Raw genomic sequence first — 26,492 nt, forward strand, 5'->3', positions numbered from 1 at the left:
CCCCTGAGCCAGGAGGGCTGTTTCTCAGAGGAATCATCTGTGAGTTCTAGTAGCCCCCGGGTGTCCTGGAGGCCACTCTTCTACAAGTTCCCGCTGCGCCACCCCTTGAGACAGGGGATTAAAGCTTGACTTGGAAACCCTCCTTGTCTGGGACAACACAAGGGGCAACTGAAAACCCTCGGTGGATAGGCAGGAGGAGGGAGTGGAGCTTTGGTTGATTATTGCTTCCTCGTTTGTCTTGGTGCTCTTAAGAGGCTGGCTGGCCGGTAGACTCACCTGTTGAGACCTCCTGCTCCTTGCCCCGTGCCTCCCTCTGCGCTGACAGAGGGACAGACAGGGAAGAGGGCCACAGGAAGGCATTGGGAACAACACAGTTCTGAAGGCTTGGCCCCACAGGCATCTTGTCCCTGGGCATGGCATCAGCGAGCCGACAGGTGTCCCAGCTGGTGATTTTCGGCATGGCGTGTGCTCTAGGTGCAGGTGACAGGGAGTCCCCCTCCTGTGGATGTGCATTAGGAGTCTATTTCAGTTATTTTCCTACTACTTTTAGTTCAGGAAGTAGCCATGTTTTCAAGTAATGCCGGCAAAAGCTGATTGTGAAGGAGGGAATTTTTCTGCTGGAGCTAACTCTGAAAACGTCTCAGACCCCAAGACGTTTGTTTTCCACATAATTAGACAAACCTGGCGTCTGAAAAGCTGTGGCACTATTGCCACTGGTCATTTGATATTTCTAATGAAATGTTCAAACTTTTCCCAAAGGAAGTTCTGGCATTAAGTACAAAAAGCTGATCCTGACAGAAAGACTAAGCTGGTTTTAATGACATTTGTGAACCGCCTTCCCCCAAACACACTGAACAGAAGCTCTTACCTTGACAGAAAAAAAAAAAAAAAAAAAAGACCTTTTTAAAAACCATACACAGACTCTCTAGCAAAAACCTACGTAATGTATACTTCACCCCGTCTAAAGTGCGGTCCTAGAGGTGGCTGGGATAGCGCTGTGTTTTGTACAGGGTGGGCGCAGCCGGGGCCACGGCGCAGAGAACTGCTGGCTCTCCTGAGTGGGGCGGGGAGCAAGAAGACAGGCTGCTGCTGCTGTTGGTTAGTGAAGGGTCTTCCTTGGAAGGGCCGTGGCTCTGCCCACAGAGGTGGTCTCGTGTGATCAGCAGGAGAAGGGGAATAAAGTGCTTCTTAAAAATGACCAAATAAATACAAACATTTAATGGCAGAAAAGAAAGTCTTTTAAGAGTTTGTTTCCTCAAACATACGTTGCTGGGCTGTGTGGCAGACTGTCCCCATGCCGGCCACCTGCCTGTGCAATGCCCCTGGCCAGCGGTCTGCACGCCTACATGGCCTTCCTGCTGTTGGCTGTGGCGCCCTCGGGCTGCAGCGCATCCCCCGCAGCCAGGGCAGCCTCATGCAGCCCAGAGTAGTCCTTGAGCTCGGCGTTGGTGAGCAGCAGCGGCTGCTCGCCCTTCTTGTGTGGCAGGAGGGGCTGCCGCGTGTAGTGCTCGCCGTTGGAGATGCTCTCGGGCAAATTCTGGTGCCTGCTCTCGGGCAGCAGGAGGATGCAGATGATGCAGATGAGCGTACAGCAGGCGAAGATGATGTGGTGCAGGAAGTAGCCTTTCTGGTTGTGCAGCTCGATGATGGGCGCCGTTAGCATGCCAAAGCCCGCACTGGCCAGCACCAGCCCCAGCCCACCGCACCTGCAGGACACAGGCTGGTTAGCGGCCCTCCTGGTCAGCCCGCAGCCCCGGCCACTTCCCAAGGAGCCGGGGGCACCCACTGTGGGAAAACGGCCTGGCCGGGGTGCCCAAGCAAAGGCAGTCGAGGCCTCCCACCCCCCACCTTCCCGGGGTCATCTCCCTGCACCACTTCCAATTCCCTTACAGCTTTCCTCATCACAAGTTGTTACTTAACTAAGTTTATTTCAAGAGGAAACTTTCTAACACTGAGGTAGAGGGAAAATGCACATCACAAGGAAAATGTGCATCACTTGCCATGAATGAATACAACAGAAACGAAGTGCTATTAAGCAATGCAAGTTCCCTGAGGCCTGCTCTCTGTATAAAGGTGGGGAATTATTAAGGTATCAATCAAAATGCTATTAGACACACACTGCTGGCACTGAGAGAGGCTTTCTCCTGCTGCTGTTGGAGAGGCTGAAAGGTAATTTAAAAGAAAACAATTTTCCACCGTGCCTTGGCGTTATTTATTGCTGTGTACCATGTATTTGTCCCCAGGTGGTGCAAGCGGTTAAGTGCTTGACTGCTAACTGAAAGGTTGGTGATTTGAGTCCACCCGGAAGAAAGGCCTGGTGATCTACTTAGGAAAAATTAGCCATTGAAAACCCTACTCTGACACACATGGGATCGCCATGAGTTGGAATTGACTTGAAGGCAACTGGTTTTTTTCAGGTTGCTGGGTGGGACAAATGGTGACCTCTGTCCTGTGGACTTTGAGGGCTTCTAAAGGAAAAAAAGAAAATTCTTTTCTTCTCAAGGGGAAAGGCAGACCCGAAACATTAAAAGAATTCCTGGATCTCTAAAGTCTGTCCTTTTGAAGCAGGCTGTTGTGAAAGGGTTATTAACCATCCCATAATAGTTGTTTTTCAGAAAAGTCTACTCTTGATACATTTTTGTTATAACCTTTACAGCACTTCACCATGATTGGTTGAATCCCCAGGTTTCTTGTCTTCTCCTGGCAGGAGGCTGGGGGGGACGTGCACTGACTCCAGATCTACCAGCTATATGACCTTCCTGGGGTGGCAGTAGTGAGCCATCACCATTTTTTTAGGGCTGTTCTCAATATTTTTAGAGCCGTGTGCAAAAACCCATTCACAGAGATTATGTGGACTGCTCATGCATCACAGGACTGAAGATCCTCCCCTCACTGTTCACGCATATGTATGTCACTCCCTATAAAAGGAGCAAATCTGTCCTGGTTCAGGGAGCTGGCAGCCTTAGGTCATGAGACCCTGCCTGCCTCCGAGTTTGCAAACTGAATAAACCTTTCTGTTCTTCCAACCCTGTGTCTGGCTGACTTCAATTCTCTGGTCTGCTTGACAGGAACCTATTAGTTGAAGGCTTCACCTTGACATGAAGGCACACTCTGGGGATAAGGTGTTTGTGGCCCCTGAAGAGCTGTGCTGGGCTGCAGTGGAGGGTGTGGTGGTCCCATGGCAGGTGACCTGCATCTGTGATCTCCAGTTCTGGAGGCAACACTGAAGAGAATGGGCAGGGGCTTGTAGAGGGGGAAGCAGAATTACTTTGCCTTGCTCCAGAGAGCAGAACCAGGCCCAGTGGTCAGGAACTACATGGATGCTGACTTCAGCTGGCTTCAGGAAGAACTTTCTAGCAGAACTGCTCAAGAATGAATGCACCACCTCCTAATGAAGTGACCTCATCCTCGGATGCACTCAGGCAGTCTGGGCTGAGCAAGAGGCCCCTGCAGCAGATGGGAGGTGGGGAATGGGATTCTCTTGTCTGCACTTATGGGTCCCAGCTCAGGGAATGTTCTACAAGGTCACAAGATACAAGACCAATGCACACAAATCAATTGTAGAGCTACAGACTAGCAAGAAACAATCCAAAAATGAAACTAAGAAAATTCCATTGACGACAGCATCTAAAACAATACAGTACTTAGAAATTTAACAAGAGAAACACAAGACTCGTACACTGAAAACTGCAAATGTTACTGAAAGAAACTAAAGAACGTAAATAAGTGGAGAGACACTGTATGTTCGTGGACTGGAGGTCCCATATTGCCAAGATGGCAGTTCTCCCCAAATTGATCTGATTCAACATGGTCCCTATCAAAATCCTGGCAGACATTTTTTCCCCCAGAACATGATAAACTGATCCTAAAATCTATATAGAAGTGCAAAAAACCCAGAATAGTCAAAACAATTTTGAAAAACAACAAAGTTGAAGGAATTAACTTCCCAATTTCAAACTTACTGTAAAGCTACAGTAATTAAGTATACTGACAGCAGATCGATCAGTGGAACAGAACAGAGAATTCAGAAATAAACCCTTACCTTGATGGCCAATTCACTTTTTATAAGGGCGAATTCAGTGGGGACAGGATATTGTGGTGAAATGAGTTCCTTTCTGGGGCCTTTTGGCCTGGTTCTTTGGAAAAACATCTTGAGAGGTTTTTCCCTAAGCCCTGAGGAGTTACCTTTGCCCCAGTTTTCTACCCCAGAGGGTTTGTTACATTTCCTGGGTCAGCTGTAAACAACTTGGTTTGACACTTCTTGTCTGGCCCTGGGCTGCAGCCTGCCCTGTGATTGGCAGCCCTGTGATTGGTATGCGCCTTGCAGACTGGTCAACAGATTATGCAAATGAAGTTACTATACCTTACTATGCAAATGAAGTATCTGTAGCCTACTATGCAAATGAAGTGTCTGTGGCCTGCAGAGAGCTCGTGGCCTGCCCCATGGGAGAGGTTATGCCTTGGAATTAACAAGGAATTGGATATATAAGCAGGCAACCCCACAGAGGTTTTTGAGACAAAGCAGGAGTAAGACAGCAGGAAGAAGCAGAAGGAAGGAAGACGCAGAGAGAAGGTTAAGAAACCTCCTAAAAGAGCTGTAATACAGGTCAAAGGCTGTAACACTGAAGACCATGATAGGCCTGGAAAGGACCCAGCTGCAGAGCTGGCTGTGGCAAACCACAGGGCCAAGAAGAGCCTGTCCTGAAGGGGCCTGAGAAGCCTGTCCTGAGAAGCCCAAGAGAAGCATGTTCTGAGGGGCCTGTGAGGAGGCCTGTCCTCAGGGGGCCTGAGAGGAGCCTGTCCTCAGGGGGCCTGAGAGGAGCCTGTCCTGAGGGGGCCAAGAGAAGGATGTCCTGAGGAGCCTGAGAGGAGGACCGTCTTGAGGAGGCCTGAGAGGAGGCCTATGGCCAAGAGGAGCTGAGAGAGCTGTCCTGCGCTGAAGAAGGGAGTCTGTTTACGTGCTTCCTGATCCTGATCCTGATCCTGAGTGGTAGCCTGTTGACCCTGATCCTGAGTTGTACCCTGTTACTTCCTTAATCAACTACTTATCTGTAAGTACATGGTCTTGAGTTCCCTGTGGCTGAGAGATTATGAACTCAGCAGAGAAGCAGAGAGTGCTGTGGGGAAGGCGACTGGTGTCAGAAAAGGTTGGAGAGTGCAGGTACGTCTGACCTCTGCCTCATGGGAATCAGCTTTGGGCTAATCTTGGTTCTGACCTTAGGTTCTGACACTACTACTACTATTCCCGCCACTTTACAGGTATTCTTTTCAACAACCAGTGCTGGGGCAACAGGAGGTTCACGTGCAAAAATGATAAAATCACATCATCCACAAACATCAGTTCAGATGGAACACAGCTAAACGTAAGAGTGAAAACCATAACATTTCTAGCGGAAAATGTAGGAGAAAATCTTTGATCTTCAGTTAGGCAATGATTCCTTATATGGTATCAAAAGCAGGAGCCAACTGGGCAAAAGATTTGAATAGACATTTTACCAAAGAAAAGTATACAAATGGCCAATTAGCACATGAAAAGATGCTGAACAGGATTAGTCATTAGGAAAATGCAAATCAGAACCACACTGAGGCACTTCCTCACACCCACTTGGTTGTTAGTTGCTGTCCAGTCATAGCCAACCGGCATCACAGAGCTGAACTGCGCCCTAGGGTTTCCTAGGCTGTCATCTATACTGCAGCAGATTGCCAGATCTTTCTCCTGAGGAGCCGCTGGTGGGTTCAAAGCGCCAACCTTTCAGTTAGCAGTCGAGTGCTTAACTGTTGTGCCACCATGGCTCCTGTCAAACCACTAGGATGGTTATAGTTGGGAAGACAGAAAATAATAAATGTTGGCAAGGATGTAGAGAAACTGGAACCTTCCTCCATTGCTGGTGGGAATGTAACACTGTGCACCTGACCTTGGTAACAGCCAAGAGCTTCCTACCTGGCTCTGCGTGTGTCCTACCACCCCTTGGACTCCCTGTCCTCTCTGCTGCGCAATGACTTTTGATGGCTCTGGCCACTTCCGGAAGCCACAGGATGCTGTCAGGGCCATACCGGATGCCGGGGATGGTGGGTGTGTTTTCTCCGAGCCTCCCTGGTCTCAGCCGGACCTCCACTGTCAAGTGTGGGTGGCCCTGGCCCCCATGCAGGTAAGTCCACCTGTGGTTAACCCACAGAATGGCAGAGGGCATGGCCCACAAAGAGAATGTGCCCAGGTAGTTTCAAAGAAGGAAATGCTCATCACTGGGCAAAAGTCTCCTGTTTTCCAAGTCGAATGAGTTGAAATATATCTGACTTTTTTTTTTTTTTAAGGTAGGGTTATATGGTTTATTTTAAAAGTACCCGTGTATCTCTATATGTATGTATAATATGCAATATATGCATGTGTGATATGAAATATACCATTTTTTACGAATGTGATTTTCTGTTTAGTTTTCTATCAAGGATTCATTGCAATTATTCAGTAACATCAGGAACAATTTTGGCAAAATTTGGTATACATTTTTGGTTTTGTTTTTCCTCTTTTAAAATTTTAGTTTTTAGAATGCTTGACTGTAAGGTTAATTTTCTTCCCCCCAAAGGCCCTTATTTGAAGCTGCACGGCTACATTTCTCTGGTTTGTCACTAGGGGGCAGCATGTACCCATGCTTACATGTAAGGGTTGCTATGAGTTGGAATTGACTCAATGGCAATGGGTTACTTTACTAGTAATAACGTCCTAAATAACTTTAAGGGTAGAAAGACTGATGTATGTTGTTATTGTTGTGCGCCATCGAGTCGATTCTGATTCATAGTGATTCTATATGACAGAGTACTGTAATTTTTACAGGAGCAGACTGCCAGGTCTTTTCTCCTGTGTAGCTGCTGGTGGATTTGAACCTTTTGGTTAGCACCTGAGGACTTTAATCATTGTGCCATCAGGGCTCCGAGACTGATGTGTACCCATTGCTGTCGGGTAGATTCCAACTCATAGCAACCTTACAGGACAGAGTAGAACTGCCCCATAGAGTTTCCAAGGAGCGACTGGTGGATTCAAACTGCCAACCTTTAGAGACTAATGTATATATATATAAAAAAAAATGTACAGGCAGGGCTAATTATTAGAAGTAGCAAGCTTGAATTAAGAGTCCTGAAATCCGATACATGAGGAAATGCTCATGATCACTAGCCATTAGAGAAATGCAAATCAAAATTACAATGAGATTCCATTTCACTCTGACAAGGCTGGCATTAATCCAAAAAACAGAGAATAATAAATGTTGGAGAGGTTGTGGAGAGACTGGAACACTTATACACTGCTGGTGAGAATGTAAAATCGTAGAACCACTTTGGAAATCGATTCGGCACTTCCTTAAAAAGTTAGAAATAGAACTACCATACCATCCAGCAATCCCACTCCTTGGAAATATATTCTAGAGACATAAGGGCCTTTACACGAACAGATATATGCAAACCCATGTTCACTGAAGCACTGTTTGCAATAGCAAAAAGATGGAAGCAACCAAGGTGCCCATCAACGAATCAATGGATAAATAAATTATGGCCTATTCACACAATGAAATACTACGCATAGATAAAGAACAGTGATGAATCTGTGAAACATTTCATAACATGGAGGAATCTGGAAGGCATTATGCTCAGTGAAATTATTCAGTTGCAAAAGGACAAATATTGTATGAGACCACTATTATACAGAACCCCTTCAAGACATCAGGGAGGAAATAAGGCAATACACAGAGCAAGCCAAGGAACACACAGATAAAGCAACTGAAGAAATCAAAAAGATTATTCAGGAACATAATGAAAAATTTAATAAGATGCAAGAATCCATAGACAGAAAGCAATCAGAAGTTCAGAAGATTAACAATAAAATTACAGAAGTAGACAACTCAGTAGAAAATCAGAGGAGCATGAATTGAGCAAGTGGAGGGCAGAATTTCTGAACTTGAAGATAAATCACTTGGCACTAACATATTTGAAGAAAAACCAGATAAAAGACTTAACAAAAAATGAAGAAACCTTAAGAATCATGTGGGAGTATATCAAGAGAAATAACCTATGAGTGACTGGAGTACCAGAACAGGGAGGGATAACAGAAAATAAAGAGAGAACTGTTGAAGATTTGTTGGTAGAAAACTTCCCTGATATTGTGAAAGATGAGAAGATATCTATCCAAGATGCTCATCGAACTCCACATAAGGTAGATATTAAAAGAAAGTCACCAAGACATATTATAATCAAACTTGCCAAAACCAAAGATAAAGAGGGAATTTTAAGAGCAGCTAGGGATAAACGAAAAGTCACCTAAAAAGGAGAGTCAGTAAGAACAAGCTCGGACTGCTCGGCAGAAACCATGCAGGCAAGAAGGCAATGGGATGACTTATATATAAAAAATTGAAGGGATGAAATTGCCAGCCCAGAATCATATATCCAGGAAAACTGTCTCCCAAATATGAAGGTGAAATTAGGACATTTCCAGATAAACAGAAGTTTAGAGAATTTGTAAAAACCAAACCAAAACTACAAGAAATACTAAAGGGAATTCTTTGGTTAGAAAATCAATAATATCAGGTATCAACCCCAGACTAGAACACTGCGCAGAGCAAGTGGAAGTCAACCCAGACAGGGAAATCACAAAAATAAATCCAGATAAAAAAATGCTCAAAACAGGGAAACAGTGATGTCATTATGTAAAAAAAGACAACATTAAAACAATCGAGAGGGACTAAGAAATGTAGTCATAGATCTTCCATATGGAGAGAAAGACAAGGTGATAAGAAGAAATAAAAATTAGGTTTAAATTTAGAAAAATAGGGGTAAATAATAAGGTAACCACAAAGGAGACAAACTATCCTACACATCAAAATAAAATACAAGGAAAAAAAAAAAAAAAACAGACTCAGCAGAAACAATATCAACAAAAATGAATATGAGGAAAGAACAATATGTAATCTACTCAGCATATAAAATTAAGTGGGAAAAAGAAACTCTCAACAAAAGAAAAAAAGACATCAAAATGATAGCACTAAATTCATACCTATCCATAATTATGCTAAATGTAAATGGACTAAATGCAGCAATAAAGAGACAGAGAGTGGCAGAATGGATTAAAAAACACGATCCGTCTATATGCTGCCTACAAGAGACACACCTTAGAGACACAAACAAGCTAAAACTCAAAGGAAGGAAAAAAATATATCAAGCAAACAACAATTAAAAAGGGCAGGAGTGGCAATTTAATTTCTGACAAAATAGACTTTAAAGTTAAATCCATCATACAGAATAAGGAAGGAACTATATAATGATTAAAGGGAGAATATACCAAGAAGATATAACCATATCAAATATTTATGCACTCAATGACAGGGCTGCAAGATATATAAAACAATCTCTATCAGCATTGAAAAGCTAGATAGCTCCACAATAATAGTAGGAGACTTCAACACACCACTTTCAGTGAAGGGTAGGACATCCAGAAAGAAGCTCAATAAAGACACGGAAGATCTAAATGCCATCAACCAACTTGACTTCATAGACATATACAGAACACTCCACCTAACTGCAGCCAAGTATAATTTGTTTTCCAATGCACATGGAACATTCTCTAGAATAGACCACAGGTCATAAAGCAAGCCTTAAAAGAATCCAAAACATTGAAATATTACAAAGCATCTTCTCTGACCATAAGGCCATGAATGTAGAAATCAATTACAGAAAAAACAGGGAAAAGAAGTCAAACACTTGGAAACTGAACAATACCCTGCTCAAAAAAGATTGGATTGTAGAAGACATTAAGGATGGAATAAAGAAATTCATAGAATCCAAACAGAATAAAAACACTTCCTATCAGAACCTTTGGGACACAGTGAAAGCAGTGCTCAGAGGTCAATTTATATCAATAAATGCACACATCCAAAAAGAGCAAAGGGCCAAAATCAAAGAATTATCCCTATAACTTGAACAAAGAGAAAGAGAGCAACAAAAGAAACCCTCAGGCACCAGAAGAAAACAAATACTAAAAATTAGAGCTGAACTAAATGAAATAGAAAACAGGAAAACAAGTGAAAGGATTAACAAGACCAGAAGCTGGTTCTTTGGAAAAAATGAACAAAATTGATAAACCATTGGCCAAACTGACAAAAGAAAAACATGAAGGAAATAACCCGAATAAGAAATGAGATGGGCGATATTACAACAGACCCAACTGAAATTAAAAGATTCATATCAGATTGCTATGAAAAACTGTACTCTAACAAATTTGAAAACCTAGAAGAAATGGATGAATTCCTAGAAACACACTACTTACCTAAACTAACACAAACAGAGGTAGAACAACTAAATTGACTCATAACGAAAGAAGAGATTGAAAAAGTAATCAAAAAACTACCAACAACAAGAAAAAAAAGCCCGGGCCAGGACGGCTTCACTGCAGAGTTCTACCAAACTTTCAGAGAAGAGCTAACACCACTACTAGTAAGGCATTTCAGAGCATAGAAATGGATGGAATACTCCCAAACTCATTCTATGAAGCCAGCATATCCCTGATACCAAAACCAGGTAAAGACACCACACAAAAAAGAAAATTACAGACCTAGATCTCTCATGAACTTAGACGCAAATATCCTCAACAAAATTCTAGCCAATAGAATTCAACAACATATCAAAAAAATAATTCAGCATGACCAAGTGGGATTCATACCAGGTATACAGGGATGGTTCAACATTAGAAAAACAATTAATGGAATCCATCATATAAATAAAACAAAAGGATCACATGATTTTATCAATTGATTTAGAAAAGGCATTTGAGAAAGCTCAACACCCATTCATGATAAAAACACTCAGCAAAATAATAGAAGGGAAATTCCTCAACATAATACAGGGCATTTATACAAAGCCAATAGCCAACATCATCCTAAATGGAGAGAGCCTAAAAGCATTCTCCTTGAGACCGGGAACCAGACAAAGATTCCCTATATCACCACTCTTATTCAACATTGTGCTGGAAGTCCTAGCCAGAGCAGTTAGGCTGGATAAAGAAATAAAGGGCATCCACATTGGCAAGGATCATGATATCTATTTGAAGATACCATGATCTTATACACAGAAAACCCTAAGGAATCCTCCAGAAAACTACTGAAACTAATTGAAGAGTTCAGCAGAGTATCGTGATACAAGATAAACATACAAAAATCAGTTGGATTCCTCTACACTAACAAAAAGAACATGGAAAAGGAAATCAGCAAATCAATACCATTTATAGTAGCCCCCAAGAAGAAAAAATACTTAGGAATAAATCTTAGCAGAGATGTAAAAGAAAACCACAAAACACTTCTGCAAGAAACCAAAAGAGACCTACATAAGTAGAAAAACATACCTTGCTCATGGATAGGAAGACTTAACATCATAAAAATATCTAGTCTATCAAAAGTAATCTATCAATTTAATGCAATTCCGACCCAAATTTCAATGACACTTTTTAATGAGATGGAGAAACAAACCACCAACTTCATATGGAAGGGAAAGAGGCCCCGGATAAGTAAAGCATTACTGAAAAAGAAGAACAAAGTGGGAGGCCTCGCCCTACCTGATTTTAGAACCTATTATTCCACCACAGTAGTCAAAACAGCCTGGTACTGGGACAACAACAGATACATGGACCAGTGGAACAGAATTGAGACTCCAGACATAAATCCATCCACATATAAGCAGTTGATATTTGACGAAGGCCCCAAAACAGTGAAATGGGGAAAAGACAATCTTTTTAACAAATATTTCTGGCATAACTGGATATCCATCTGCAAAAAAATGAATCAAGACCCATACCTCACTCCATGCACAAAAACCAGCTCAAAATGGATCAAAGACCTAAATATAAAATCTAAAATGATAAAGATCATGGAAGAAAAAATAGGTACAACGTTAGGAGCCCTAATACATGGCATAAACAGTATACAAAACATTACTAACAATGCGAAGAGAAACTGGATAATTGGGAGCTCCTAAAAATCAAACACCTATGCTCATCCAAAGACTTCACCAAGAGAGTAAAAAGATAATCTACAGACTGGGAAAAAGTTTTTAGCTATGACATTTCTGATCAGCGCCTGATCTCTAAAACCTACATGATACTGCAAAAACTCAACTACAAAAAGACAAATAACCCAATTAAAAAATGGGCAAAATAACATGAACCAGAGACTTACATCATCCTGAGACCAGAAGAACTAGATGGTGCCCAGCCAGAACCGATGACTGCCCTGACAGGGAGCACAACAGAGAACCCCTGAGGGAGCAGGAGATCAGTGGGATGCAGACCCCAAATTCTCATAAAAAGACCAGACTTAATGGTCTGACGGAGACTAGAGGAATCCTGGCAGTCATGGTCCCCAAACCTTCTGTTGGCCCAGGACAGGAACCATTCCCGAAGACAACTCATCAGACATGGCAGGGACTGGACAATGGGTAGGAGAGAGATGCTGATGAAGAGTGAGCTACTTGTATGAGGTGGACACTTGAGACTCTGTTGGCAACTCCTGTCTGGAGGGGAGATAGGAGGGTAGAGAGGGTTAGAAACTGGCAAAATTGTCACGAAAGGAGAGACTGGAAGGGCTGACTCATTAGGGGGAGAGTAAGTGGGAATATGGAGTAAGGTGTATATAAGCTTATATGTGACAGACTGACTTGATTTGTAAATGTTCACTTAAAGCTCAATAAAAATTATTTAAAAAAATGGGCAAAATATGTGGACACTTCACTAAAGAAGACATTCAGGTAGCTAACAGATACATGAGGAAATGCCCATGATCATTAGCCATTAGAGAAATGCAAATGAAAACTACAATGAGATTCCATCTCACTCCAACAAGGCTGCCATTAATCCAAAAAACTGAAAATGATAAATGTTGGAGAGGTTGTGGACAGACTGGAACACTTTAACACTGCTGGTGGGAAAGTAAAATGGTAGAACCACTTTGGAAATTGATTCGGCGCTTCCTTAAAAAGCTAGAAATAGAACTAGCATATGATGCAGCAATTCCACTCCTTGGAATATATCCTAGAGAAATAAGAGCCTTTACAGGAACAGATAGATGCACACCCATGTTCACAGAAGCACTGTTTACAACAGCAAAATGATGGAAGCAACCAAGGTGCCCATCAATGAATCAGTGGATAAATAAATTATGGTATATTCACACCGTGGAATACTACGGATCGATAAAGAACAGTGATGAATCTGTGAAACATTTCATAACATGGAGGAATCTGGAAGGCATTATGCTGAGTGAAATAAGTCAGTTGCAAAAGGACAAATATTGTATGAAACCACTATTATAAGAACTGGAGAAATAATTTAAACAGAGAAGAAAATATTCTTTGATGGTTACAAGAGGGGGGAGGGAGAGAGGGAGGGAGCGTGGGAGAGTGGTGTTCACTAATTAGATAGTAGATAAGAACTATTTTATCTGAAGGGAAAGACAACACACAATACAGGGGAGGTCAAAACAATTGCACTAAACCAAAAGCAAAGAAGTTTCCTGAATAAAATGAACGCTTCAAAGGCCAGCATAGCAGGGGCGGAGGTTTGGGGACCATGGTTTCAGGGGACATCTAAGTCAATTGGCATAATCTATTCAGAAAACATTCTGCATCCCACTTTGAAGTGTGGCATCTGGGGTCTTAAACGCTAGCAAGCGGCCATCTAAGATGCATCAATGGGACTCAACCCACCTGGACCAAAGGAGAATGAAGAACACCAGGGACACAAGGTAATTATAAGCCCAAGAGACAGAAAGGGCCACATAAACTGGAGACTACATCAGCCTGAAACCAGAAGAACTAGATGGGGCCCGGCTATAACCGATGACTGCCCTGACAGGGAACACAACAGAGAACCCCTGAGGGAGCAGGAGAGCAGTGGGATGCAGACCCCAAATTCTCTAAAAAGACCAGACTTAATGATCTGACTGAGACTAGAAGGACCCCGAAGGTCATGACCCTCGGAACTTCTATTGGCCCAGGACAGGAACCATTCCCAAAGCCAACTCTTCAGACAGGGATTGGACTGGACAATGGGTTGGAGAGGGATGCTGGTGAGGAGTGAGCTTCTTGGATCAGGTGGACTCTTGAGACTATGTTGGCATTTCTTGTCTTGAGGGGAGATGAGAGAGTAGAGGGGGTTAGAAGCTGGCGGAATGGACATGAAAAGAGAGAATGGGGGGAGGGAGCGGGCAGTCTGATTAGGGTAGAGCAGTTGCGGGTCTGTAGCAAGGTGTATATAACTTTTTGTGTGAGAGTCTGACTTGATTTGTAGACTTCCACTTAACGCACAATAAAAATTAAAAAAAAAAAAAAAACCTACACTGTCTCCCCCACCCAAAAATTCTGAAATTCTAAAAATCATTCAGTTAAACATATGAACATCACCGTCTTGCATTTAAGTGCCAGAAACCAACCTCCCATGTTCACTTCCTCTTTTATGTTACATAGTTTATCCTTACTACATTTCTGTGAAGGAAAAAAAGAAAACAACTAAAGAAAACAAGCCCAAACCAGTTGCCATCCAGTTGATTCTGACACACATGGTATCAGAGTAGACGTGTGCTCCACAGGGTTTTCAATGGCTTACCACATGTGTGAGTTAGGATGAGCTGCACTTATGACTGTCTGGTGATCTTTGTTTTGTACGTTTTATCATGAGTAATATGTACCACGTACAATGCTGCAGTGCATAATTTGCTGATTTATCATTTTCAGGCGTTCACTCATAGATGTTCAATTTTATGATTTGCTGTTTAGAACACTGCCGCATAGCAGGGTGTGACCTGGTCTATGATGAAGTCCATGTTGGCGTTGGGAGGCATAATGGTTAGAAAGTTGGGCAATGTTCAACTCTAACAAACATGCTCCAAGCATTCGATTGAGCTAAGGAAGAAATCAGAGGGAAAATCATCCATACGGCAAGAACGCTGAATTTAGAACTTGGTATCGCGGGTGGCATAGTGGTTAAGTGCTTCGGCTGTTAACCAAAAGGTCAGTAGTTAGAATCCACCAGGCGTTGCTTGGAAACTCTAAGGGGGTAGTTCTACTCTGTCCTACAGGGTTGCTATGAGTCGGAATTGACTTGATGGCACTGGTTTTTTTTGGGTTTTTTATCGCGGATGTGGACCAACAGCTCACAGATCACGAAGAAGGGAACTGACAAATCAGGATTTAATGGATTTGGAAGAAGAAAGAAATGCTGAAGAACAAAGAAATAATGAGGAAGAGGAAGGAGAGAAATCAAAAATTTTATAGTGAGAGGATTAGCTGTAGTTTTTTCTAAAAACTCAGGGGTTTCAGTTGCTCAAAAACATGGGCCCAAATGCTGTTGGCTTCGCTAAAGTCGATGAGCAGATTCAGGAAACAGTGAGATGTTAGTACAAAATAGATGAAGAACAAAAGAAAAGGATCACACGTGTCCTCTCATTAATTTTCTGACTAGAAACGCCATCCCCATTCCCAGGGATAATCCAGATGATCCAGAACCTTCCACAAGTGGAGTAATTACTGCAAATGACAAAATGCCAATGCCGTCCAAATCTTCATCTTCGGCATAAATTTTTAGGACTTGTGTATTTTTTCATGCATGTATGTATTAAAATACATCTGTAAGTTTATATGTAATGTTTCCAACCCCTAAAAACAAAGATTGAATTTATAAAGATTCTGGATAATAAAAGGAATAATGAGAACTAAAAAAAAAAAAGAAAAAAAAAATGAGGTCTTGACTTACGTTAGAACTGACTTACGATAGAGTCATCAGAACAGAACACCATCTTAAGTTGGGGACTACCTGTAGATTGCCAGGCCTTTCTTCCGAGGTACGTCTGGGCGGACTAGAACTACCAACCATTTGGTTAGCAACTGAGCTCGTTAATCACTTGTACCACCCAGTGAGGATGGTCAAATTTGTACCAATTTTTCAGAAATAAATATAGCTGACAAAATATTTAGGCAAGAACACTATCAGCTGCCAGGCCCTTTCTCTCTCTCTTCATTCTTCACAGCCATATTCACAGGGAGGCATGACTGTTCTTATTTTAAGACAAAGAAGCTTAGGGCAAATGATTTGTCTGTGGCCACAGAGGAAGAAGTGGGCTGTGAGTCCTGCGGGCTCTGCCTGGCTCCTCCATCTTACTCTCCCACCGTGCTGACGACCTGATGTTACCCCGCCCCAGGCCCACTGTGCACTGTGCACGCAGGCCTCTGTGTGCTATTGTCACCTTCTTGTGCCCCTGCTGTGACCCCAAGACCATGGGCTCTTTTCCCTGCAGGGCTAGCGTGGTGCTGTACACAGAGCAGGCCCGGAATAAATACTAGCTTCTCATTTGCTCCTTCACTCAAATATTGGATCTTTTTTAGGGTACAAATATTCAAAGAAGTTAAGCAGACTCCCAATATTACATTAAATAGCAGCCAGACACTCCCTTCCCTGTCTTGGGCCCAGCTTCCTAGGGGTGCAGCCCCAGGTGAGCAGTGGGCTCAGGCAGGTCCTGTTCTGGATGGAGACAGGGAAGAGGTGGGCAGAGAAGCTTTCAGGGAAGGTGTGGGAAGAAGGCTGGGAAGGCCTGTGTGGCAGAAAGGTGGCCAGCACGCTGCGGGGTGGAGTGGATGAGCCAGGGAGGGACGTGGCACTTGGCAGGTCTCTGCGGAATAGCTTCTGAAAATGTAAAGGGCCTGGCACTATCACTGACACGTGCCTCCTCTGTCTGGGATCTTCATGAAAAGAACAGGAAGACAGCCAAGGCCTTGGTGGCTCACACTGGCAGCTTCTAAACCCATTACCGTCCAGTCGATTCCAACTTATGTTGACCCTATAGGTCTGAGTAGAACTGCCCTATAGCATTTACAAGGAGCAGCTGGTGGATCTGAACTGCCAACCTTTTGGTGAGCAGCCAAACTCTTAACAGTGTACCACCAGGGCTCCACGTGGCCCTAAAAAGCCACTGACTGCTCCTAGATCTCCCGCGGCCCCAGGCCACTCTGCTTCAGTGCAGGGGAGTGAAGCTGCCGCCACATCTGGGGTACCCAGTGCTGCCCGTCTACCTCCAGAAGTCCTGTGAGTGAAGCTGAGAAGAGTCTGGGTGTTGGCCAGGGTGAAAGCCAGCTGACTGAGCCTGAGTGGCAGTGGTGTGTCTCTCTGTAGTGAAGACCTGGGCGGGACCTCAGGAGACACACTGAGCTCACTCCTGTAAGCCAGATCCTTCCTGGACAAGCAACCTCTGCGACCCTCTAGGAAGAAGCACTCTAGCTCCTCACCCATGTTTCCAGCCAGCCGATCTTGAAATCTCATGACTGCTACTGTTCTCCTTTGGAACGTTTGTTTCTAATACGGCATTGTCGAAAACGGCTAGTTTTGTGATAGGAAACATAAAGCTCCTAGACCCCAAGTCCACCCATACTAGCTTACTGTAGGTTTATCTCTGTGTGAACTATTGGGGTGGGGAGGGACAGCAAGGCAAGTGTTTATCCACCCTGCCTCCATGGCTGGAATGATTTCCTGGGGTACACACAACAAAGCCATGGCCCTAAGGGACAGAAGAGGAGAAGGCACAGCGAGAAGAGGGACTCTCAGTAATGGCAGACATCCTTCCACCCTGGCCAGCAGACCCCACGGTACTTCACTTCCTTTCTTCCTCTGCAGGTACAAAAGCATCACCAAGGGTCAAATAATCTTTCTACTTTGTCACCTTAGCAAGCTGAGCATATGTGCTAAATTTTTGTTGCAAAATAGCCCTTCCAGGTTTGCATCAAAGAGGAAGAGGATACTATCTGTCCTTCAGTTGAGCTCGCTAAGCAAAATACACCAATAAGTAATGAGGTCTACCAGCTTGCATGACCAGAGCAAAGTGGTGGTCAAGCCACCCAGAGAAACACTTGGGACCATGCCAAGGCCTCAGAGAGGCTAGCCGAAGACCACAAAGGTCCAACCTTCACTTCTGTTCTGTTGAAAGAATCATCTTTGTTTTTTTCTTTTCTAGAATAAAGAAAATTTAACCAGGTGAAGAAAAAGACACAGAACAAGTTACTATATGCTTAAGATCTTTTGCAACTGCAAGCATGAACTAAACTCTGGGCTGGAATCTTTGCTTTAGCTTGTGTAGAAGGTAAGGACAGAATGAATTATTTTGCACTTAATTGCTTTTTTTCTTAAATATACAATTTCTTGGCATTTTCTTGCAGGTACCGAGCAACCTTCAGGCTTGGCATGTATAGACAAATTCCAGGAGAATGAATCAGAATGAGGTCATGTGGAAATTCTACCGTCTGCAAGACCCCTGGCAATGTGGGAAGGCAGTCTGTGAAGCTGCCTGCCAGAGCTCTTCCCCACAGCACCAGAAGACCAACGTCACCGGCACTGCAGATTCCCCGGCCTGCGACGGCTTGTGCTTGCCTCTCCTCGTGAAGAAACAAGGGTGGTGGGATGCCACCAGGCTGATCTCTGGGTTGATCTTCCCTCTACTCACAATTTATATTAAATGTGAATGTACTTTAGAAATGCTAATGGCGTTCCTACAAGAAGTTCAGCATGAGCACACCAGCAAGTCACGAACAGCCATTCTCAAGAAAGCAACACGCTGAAGCAGTTAAGGGATGCACTTTTAACTTGGGGCTGTTGTTGTTAGGTGCCGTTGAGTCGATTCCGACCCATAGTGACCCCACAGGACAGAGTAGAACTGCCCTGTAGGGTTTCTAAGGAGCGGCTGGTGGATTCCAACTGCCGACCTCTTGGTTAGCAGCTTGAGCTCTTAACCACTGCACCAGCAGGGCTCCTTGAGGCATATCCTCTTGTTATGCTGGCATCTTAAAAGGATAAATGGTTTGTAGTGCCTCGGCACCACGGCCCGGGAGTACTACCAGAAAGGACCAAACCTTGCAGTGTTGTTGGGTGCCCTCAAGTCGATTCTCACTCATGAGAGTTGCTGGGTGGGTTTGAACTGTTAACCTTTCGGTTAGCAGCCAAGTGCTTAATCGGTGTGCTACCAGGGCTCCCTGAGCCTCTTGCTAGGAACTAAAATAAGAGTAACTTGTTGTTAGCTGCCATCAAGCTGGCCCCTGACTCGTGGTAACCTCATACACCACAGAACAAAATGCTGCCTAGTCCTGCACCATCCCCATGATCCGTTGGGGACTGGACTGTTGTGATCCACAGGATTTTCATTGGCTAATTTTGCAGCAGTAGATCACCAGGTCTTTCTTCCTAGTCTGTCTTTGTCTGAAAGCTCCCCTGAAACCTGTTTAGCATCACAGCAACAGAAGAACCTCCACCGACAGACAGGAGGTGGCTGCATGTGAGGTGCACTGGCCTGGAATCAAGCCCCGTTCTCCTGCATGGGAGGTGAGAATTCTACCACTGGGCCACAATTAATAGCACCTTCCAGGAGAGGAGAAAATGAGACTAGCCCTGTGTAGACAGGGTCTGCGTTGTTCCTGCTGATCTGGCCTTGCTCGGGCACACACAGTGCTCAGTAAAACTCTGTGAGTGAATGGGCTGGGCTACTCGCTCGGCTGTCTCTCCAAGTCTTTCCTCTGGATTGATGGCTTCTCAGACCAATAAAAAACAAGGTCCTTTCTACTTCACTTCTTTCTATTTTGAAGCCTTTTAGAAGAGCTGGCAGCCTCTGACTTCAGTGGCAGTATGGGCATATGTGACCCTCTTATCCCCCATTCCCTGGCACGGCCTGGGCCCTTGCACCCTGGAACCTTGACCCTCCACATCCTGTGGGCTGCACAGACAGGTCTGGGCTCTGTCCTCCCTTCACCGTCCGTCGCCCTGGGCCAGTTTACCCTCTGGCTGTGGACGATGGAGCCATGTGCCCAGCCCACATGCTGCACCTGACCTTGCTGCCAGCCAGGGCAGAGCCAGCATTGGCAAATTCAACAGGAGCTTGGCCAGGCAGGCGCCCCTCCCACCGTGACCCAAGAAGGACATCTGAGTGTCAGGGTACCCCAGCTTCTTACCGTATGACTGTCGGGGTGATTTCTGCACAGAAGAAGACACTGAGGCTTCCCACCGCATGTGAGGCGAACATGCCCACGATGGAGAAGGTGATGGAGAACTTGTCCTTTATGCTGTCACTCATGCCTGCCGGAGGATCAGAGGGGCGGTAAGAGGGGCAAGAGGGAAGAAGAGAAAGAAGCTGGTAACAAAAAGGGCACAGCCGAGCAGAAGCAGGAGGGCTCAAGCCTGTGGGGTCCCCAGTCTGCCCTCTAGGAATGGTAGAGCTGTGGGTTAGAAGTCAGAGGCCTTTGGTCTGAGGACTACAGGGGTCTCCAGAGAGGGCAAGCCCACTTCTGCCAGGCCCTCAGGTCAAGAGCGTCTGCACCCTGGGCCTCAGTATCCAGTGCCCAGGGCAGTGCCAACTGAAGAGAATGCCACCTTAGACCACCTGCACGGGGCCCAGGGCACTGCGGGCCTGGAGGAGCCTGGAGAAATCTGCACAGAGCTGGCTCACAGCGGGGCGGGGTCTAGCGCGCAGCATGCTTCTGGGGTTCATGCGCATGGGGCGCAGCTCAGTCTTCTCCCCAAGCTGGCCAGTGACCTCAGGCTCAGAGGCGCACATTCTAAGGCAGGTGAGGGCCTGGCTGGGCTTCTAAGGCAGGTGAGGGCCAGACCAGGCTTCTAAGGCAGGCAAGGGCCAGGCCAGGCTTCTAAGGCAGGCAAGGGCCAGGCCAGGCCAGGCAGAGAGCAGCAGCAGCAGCAGCAGGCCGCAGCTCCCTATCCCCCGACACAAAGCAGGGAGCGCAGGACTGACAGGGGAAGCAACAGCTTCCCCTGCAGCACGGAGAGCCAGGCCTGGAGCACACGGCCTTTCTGTCTGGCCCTGGCTCTGTCCTAGACCAACTGTAGTGGCCACAGCCAGAGGGAGGGGGTGAAGGGACCAGGCGAGGGGACGCATGCCAAGTGGGCCAGAACCGGGAAACCGAGTAGCTGGAGCTAGAGGCACGAGGGGCAGAAAATACAAATGTGTGCGAATAGTGTCCAACCTACGGCCAACTTCAGCTGCACCTCTTGGAGGGGAAGGGAGCGGAGGACAGAGAGAGGAAAGGGAGACCAGAGGTCAGTGAGTCGTCACAAAAGTGCCTGTGTTGACGCAACAAGATGATGAGAGGCGTGGCGCGAGTGGGGCTTTACCTGAATCTGGGTGCTGGCTGTACTTTCCAATCACTGGCTCCGGGAAGTTAGAGCACCCCCATGCACAAAAATGGAGATAGGAGGGGAGAGAAGAAAGCACATCAGGTATGTGCCTCTATCACTCTCCCAAGTGACCTTCTGTAGACAAACACATGCCCTGGGCTGGCCCAGCCTGCCTCCCACCACGAGGGCCCCCTCCCCACCTACAGCCCACTCCCCCATTACACTCCACTGAGGCCCCACCTACACCCCATTGGGGGCCCACCTACACCTCACTAGGAGCCCTGGTTACGGCCCACCAGGGACTCTACCGACACCCCGCTGGGGGCCACCTACAGCCCACCGACCCACCTACACCCCCACCCCCGCCCCCCACACCACGCACAGTGACCAGTTAGCACTGGCACATATAGGATCTTTTTGTTAGAATGGGTGGGATCAAGCCCTCGGGCTCAGAGCCCCTAGCAGATTTGCCCAGCCTCAAACAGAAGATGAATGTTACTGTCTCAAAATTATTTGAGTCTCTGCTAGGCTGTGCTCAAAGGGACAGAGTCTACTAGGTGGCATTTTGTGTGCTCAAGCTCTGTTCCTCACAGCCACTTGTCACTTTTGCCATGTTCCTGCTCAGAAGGTATCCTGGCATTCCCTGGGCCAGGCGCTGGCCCCCACATGGCACGGGCTCACTAGATAGGGTTCCCAAAGGGTGCCTCAGTACTGCCCACCACCAGGGGCAGGAGTGATAAGACAACCCCAGCCCACCTCCCCCAGGTTTGCCTTGTCCATGTTCACTCTTGGTGACAGCTGAAAGTCAGGCTTGCTTCCCAGCAAGACACAGAATGCACAACTCCATGAGTCAGACAGACTGCTCCTAAGCGTAAGCTAGCTGTTCTATACGCCAGTGTGACAATAAGGCTGGGAACAGGGACAAGATTCTCCTTCCCCCTTCTGTTCTGGGTACGGATTCTTGAACCGGGGCTGTGGGAAAACCTGAAATACTGGGAGGCTTTTGTTTTCTGTTCTGCTACAGGATGACCCAGAGACTAGCTCAGGCTGTGCTGTCAGTTTCCCTGTAGGAGGGGAAACACCAGCGGGTCAGGTTCCCTCCAGGTCCTGAGCTGTCTCAGGGGAGCCCAGCCTGGGGATGAGGAGGGCGTGAGCCTCGGTACACAGAGTGTGTGCTCCAGGCAGCTCCAGGAAGCCAGAGTGATGCCTGCGGCGGCTTCCATGCTGCACGAGATGGCACGAGCTTGCCTAGTACAGCTGGGGTGCTAGATGGACTCCCTGGTTTTGGCTTGCATTCTTTACCTTGACTAGAGTTCTCAGCAGAGCTGGTGCACCTGGAGCAGGTGCTGAAGACGGGGCAGTGCGCCTACATGAGCAGTCGAAGCTTTAAAAAAGTCGAAGCTTTACCTCCCCCAATTTCCAATGAAAGAGACAAGCCTTTTTTCTTTGCTGAGTGATACATGACATAGAAACAGATGGCCAGTTCATCCAAGCCATGCCCTTCAGGGCTCTAAGGCCCCCAGGCTGCAGAGTGGTGCAGCCAGCAGGACTCTGTGCTGGGCCAGGGAGCCCAGCCGTCATGGGGGTGAGGAGGGTGGCCTGGCACATTTGAGGCTGTCACTGTAAAGACTTTGATTCAAACTTGGTCCTTCCCAACATACTTTCTTCAAGCTGCTGACTTAGGAGTAACAACACAGGTCACTGAAGTCTTTTTCAAAAGTCTTATCAAAACCTTTTCCAGTACCCCTTGGTGGTGGACACGGCCCGGTCCTCAGGCAGCCCCTGCCCCACAGTGCCTCCCCGCAGCCCTGGCCCCACTCACGGTTGAGAAGCCCGAGCTGCAGGAGCGAGGCCAGGGCTGTGAGGATCATGAAGAGCAGCAGCCCGCCCCTGCGCCCCAGGAACCGGACCAGCACGCACATGGCCAGGCAGGACGCCAGGGCGATGGCTGCTGTCGTGTAGTAGTCAGCATAGAAGTTCTCCAGGAGCGGCACCTTCACCTCGTGGCCCATCATGCTCCGGGCAAAGCAGTGGTGGATCCCGAACCCTGTCAGCCTGCACAGGGACACACAGGTGAGCACAGGGAGGGGCAGGGGGCGGGGTGTGCAAAGGTACGGGGACACGGCATCTTCCGGGGAAGTCGTATGCAGTGACGAGGACACAATTAATAGTAATGCTTAATATGTGATGTAAAAACATACTGTTACCAGAAACTAACGCACTGGAGTAAAATGTAAAAGAGAGGACTGCAGAGAAACGTCAGCAATGCCCCCCACCCATGGTGCTGTTGGCTGTGTCAGGTCGGCCTCCGACTCACAGGGACCCCGTGTGCAGTGGATAAAACCCTGCTTGGTCCTGCCCCATCCCCATGATCAGTTGTGGATTGGACTGTTGTGATCCACAGGGTTTTCACTGGCTGATTTTCAGAAGTAGATCACCAGGCCTTTCTTCTTACTCCGTCTTAGTCTAAAAGCTCCCCTGAAACCTGTTTAGCATCATAGCAACATGTAAGCCTCCACTGGCAGACAGGTGGTGGCTGCGCAGGAGGTATGATGGCCAGGAACTCAACCTGAGTCTCCCCCATGGAAGGTGAGAATTCCACTGCTGAAACCCCACTGCCCCTGCCTCTGCCTGCCATGGGGGGTACATACTCAGTCTTCGCTGCTATCACTTTAGTAGAAAGATTTGAGCATAAAAGCAGTGAAGCCTTTTGTTCAGGTACAGCCTTTCAGGGGACTCTGACATGTGACACACATGAAGGTGGAGCTGTGACTGATCATGGGGATGGGGCAGGACCAGGCAGGGTTTTATTCCAATGCACATGGGGTCCCTGCGAATCGGAGGCCGACCTGACACAGCCAATAGCACCATGGGTGGGGGGCATTGCTGACGTTTCTCTGCAGTCCTCTCTTTTACATTTTACTCCAGTGCGTTAGTGAAGGTGGAGTGGGGAGGGGGGACCAGCAAGGCTGGCAGCAGCAGACCATGGCAGGCTGAGCAGGTCAGGGATGTGCGGTGCACACGGCAGGAGGTACTGGAGATGACCCATCACAGATGGATTAGTGTTTTCAAGAGGCCACTGGCTGCTGCATGAATGTGAGAGATGCAGGCCCATGGGGGCTGCTCAGCCACCCTGGTGAGAGGCTGACAGCTTGGATCATGCTGGGTGTGGAGGAAGATGACAGCCTGGGATGTGTTGCAGGTGAAACCGACGGGATTTGCTAGCGGGGGCGAGGGATGAGGAAGAATGGACGGCCCAGAGGGCTTTGGCTTGAGCCAATGGCAGGGGATCATCTGTTCTAGGCAAATTCCAGGCTATCTGGGTGGGGTGTGGATGGTGAACTGCATGCAGGGAAGGCAGCGTCAAGAGCATGCTGCCCACACACAGTGTGGGATGCCCACTCAGCCTCCAATGAAGCCGCCAAGTGTGGAGCTGGAAGTATGAGCCTGCTGGCAGGGGAGAGGTCAGGGCAGGAGATGCCAGCCTGAGAGCCCTGGCACGCAGGTGGTGGGGAGCCATGACCCGATGTGAGAGGCCCCCAGGTATACACAGAAGGTTGAGGGCTGGGGTCCCAGCCTTGAGGACTCTAAGGTACAGATGTCCAGCAGAGGAGGGGCAGCCAGCAGGGTGACAGGGAGGAAAGGTGTGTGGGAGAAGAATCCTGGAGACACGGGGCCATGAGTATGTTCCAGAAGGAGAGGGTGGTCAGTCATGCTGACACTGCTGAGGAGTCGATGAGGTGCGGGCAGAAAAGCGAGTGATGGATTTGACAACGGGTCGGTTACTGGATGATGTTCCTAAGAGCATTTCTGGCATGTAGTGACTCTAGATGTCCAACTAGAGCGAGGAGGGCCTGGGAAGTGAGGAGGAACAGACGGCAACCACAGACGGTCTCCGCTGGGGAGAAATAGAACTTTTTTTTTTTTTTTTTAATGGAAGAGCATGTTTATGTGCTGATGTGAAAGAGAGAAATTGATAATGAAGGAAAGGGAAAGTCCTGGGGAAGGCAAGAGGAAATGGAATCCAAGCTCCAGGGGGAGCTGGCCTGGGCTGGAGCAGGGCCAGTCACCCACTGTCATTGCAGGGGAGGTGGATTTAGTGGAGGGAAGATGAGGGAGCTCCTGTTGGGTGATTTCTATTTACTTGGTGATGTCTGAAACAAGAGCATTAGCTGGAAGCCGGGTGACGAGCAATGGCAGCGTTGGCTACCTGAGGAGAAAAAAGGCGTAAGGTAATTGTTTGGAGACTGGGAGAGTGAACTGACTAGAAAAGTGAAGTAAGGCGGCTGGGCTGTGTAGAATACCTATTGGGAACTGCTGGCCATGACTTTAAAGTGAGGATGACCAGCAGGACGGTACTTTCCTCCAGCCACATTCAGCTGCGTGGCAAAAGGCAGTGTAAGGTCCAGGCAGCACAAGTTAGGATAAAGCGGTGTGGGGCAAGGGACTGACAGTGGGGTAAGGAAGTGAGCAGATGAGGGGCCATGGACTTTAAGTTGGGTAAAAAGAAAGTGGGGAGATGAGGTTGGAAATGGATGATGAGTACGGTCAATGGATTACAAGACTCAATAAGAAGAACTGTTGGGGAAGAGGTTCTTGAAAGATAGGAAAGGATGAGGTATAGTGGGCTAAGGTGTGGTAGGACAGGAGAAAGGATAGTGTATGGTGGACTAAGGTGTGGTGGGAGAGAAGAAAGGATGGGGTATGGTGGGCTAAGGTGTGGTGGGACAGGAGAAAGGATAGTGTATGGTGGGCTAAGGTATGGTGGGACAGGAGAAAGGATGGGGTATGGTGGGCTAAGGTGTGATGGGAGAGGAGAAAGAATGAGGTATAGTGGGCTAAGGTGTGGTGGGACAGGAGAAGGGATAGGGTATGGTGGGCTAAGGTGTGATGGGATAGGAGAAAGGCCGGGGTATGGTGGGCTAAGGTATGGTGGGACAGGAGAAAGGATGGGGTATGCTGGGCTAAGGTATGATGGGACAGGAGAAAGGATGGGGTATGGTGGGCTAAGGTGTGGTGGGACAGGAGAAAGGATGGGGTATGGTGGACTAAGGTGTGGTGGGACAGGAGAAAGGATGGGGTGTGGTGGGATAGGAGAAAGGATGGGGTATCTTGGGCAAAGATGTGGTAAGACAGGCGAAAGGACTGGGTATGGAAGCCAGATAATATGAAATGGACATCTCAGATGTGATGGTGTGACCAGTGATGAGGTCAGTGATGATGAGGTCAAGATTCAGTCCAGGTTGAGGTGGGCGAAGGGCAATCCCTGGGAGGTGAGGATGTGAGTGCCCATGTTGCCAGTAATCAGGTT

General features: G+C 47.0%; 1 protein-coding gene across 1 annotated transcript in view; it reads right to left on the minus strand.

Annotated features, from left to right (window-relative positions):
* Nucleotides 1–1,342: 1,342 nt before the first annotated feature.
* Nucleotides 1,343–26,492, minus strand: part of SLC22A23 (solute carrier family 22 member 23) — a 230,376-nt gene continuing 205,226 nt past the window's right edge. Inside the window, exons 7-10 of the mRNA XM_003417860.4 lie at nt 23,004–23,236; nt 21,179–21,211; nt 20,005–20,128; nt 1,343–1,706 (exon numbers count right to left, since the gene is read on the minus strand). Of these exons, the coding sequence (XP_003417908.2) occupies nt 1,343–1,706; nt 20,005–20,128; nt 21,179–21,211; nt 23,004–23,236 (754 nt within the window). The remainder of the gene's footprint in view (nt 1,707–20,004; nt 20,129–21,178; nt 21,212–23,003; nt 23,237–26,492) is intronic.

Source organism: Loxodonta africana, chromosome 1, assembly GCF_030014295.1.
Source record: "Loxodonta africana isolate mLoxAfr1 chromosome 1, mLoxAfr1.hap2, whole genome shotgun sequence".
Taxonomy (NCBI): Eukaryota; Metazoa; Chordata; class Mammalia; order Proboscidea; family Elephantidae; genus Loxodonta; species Loxodonta africana.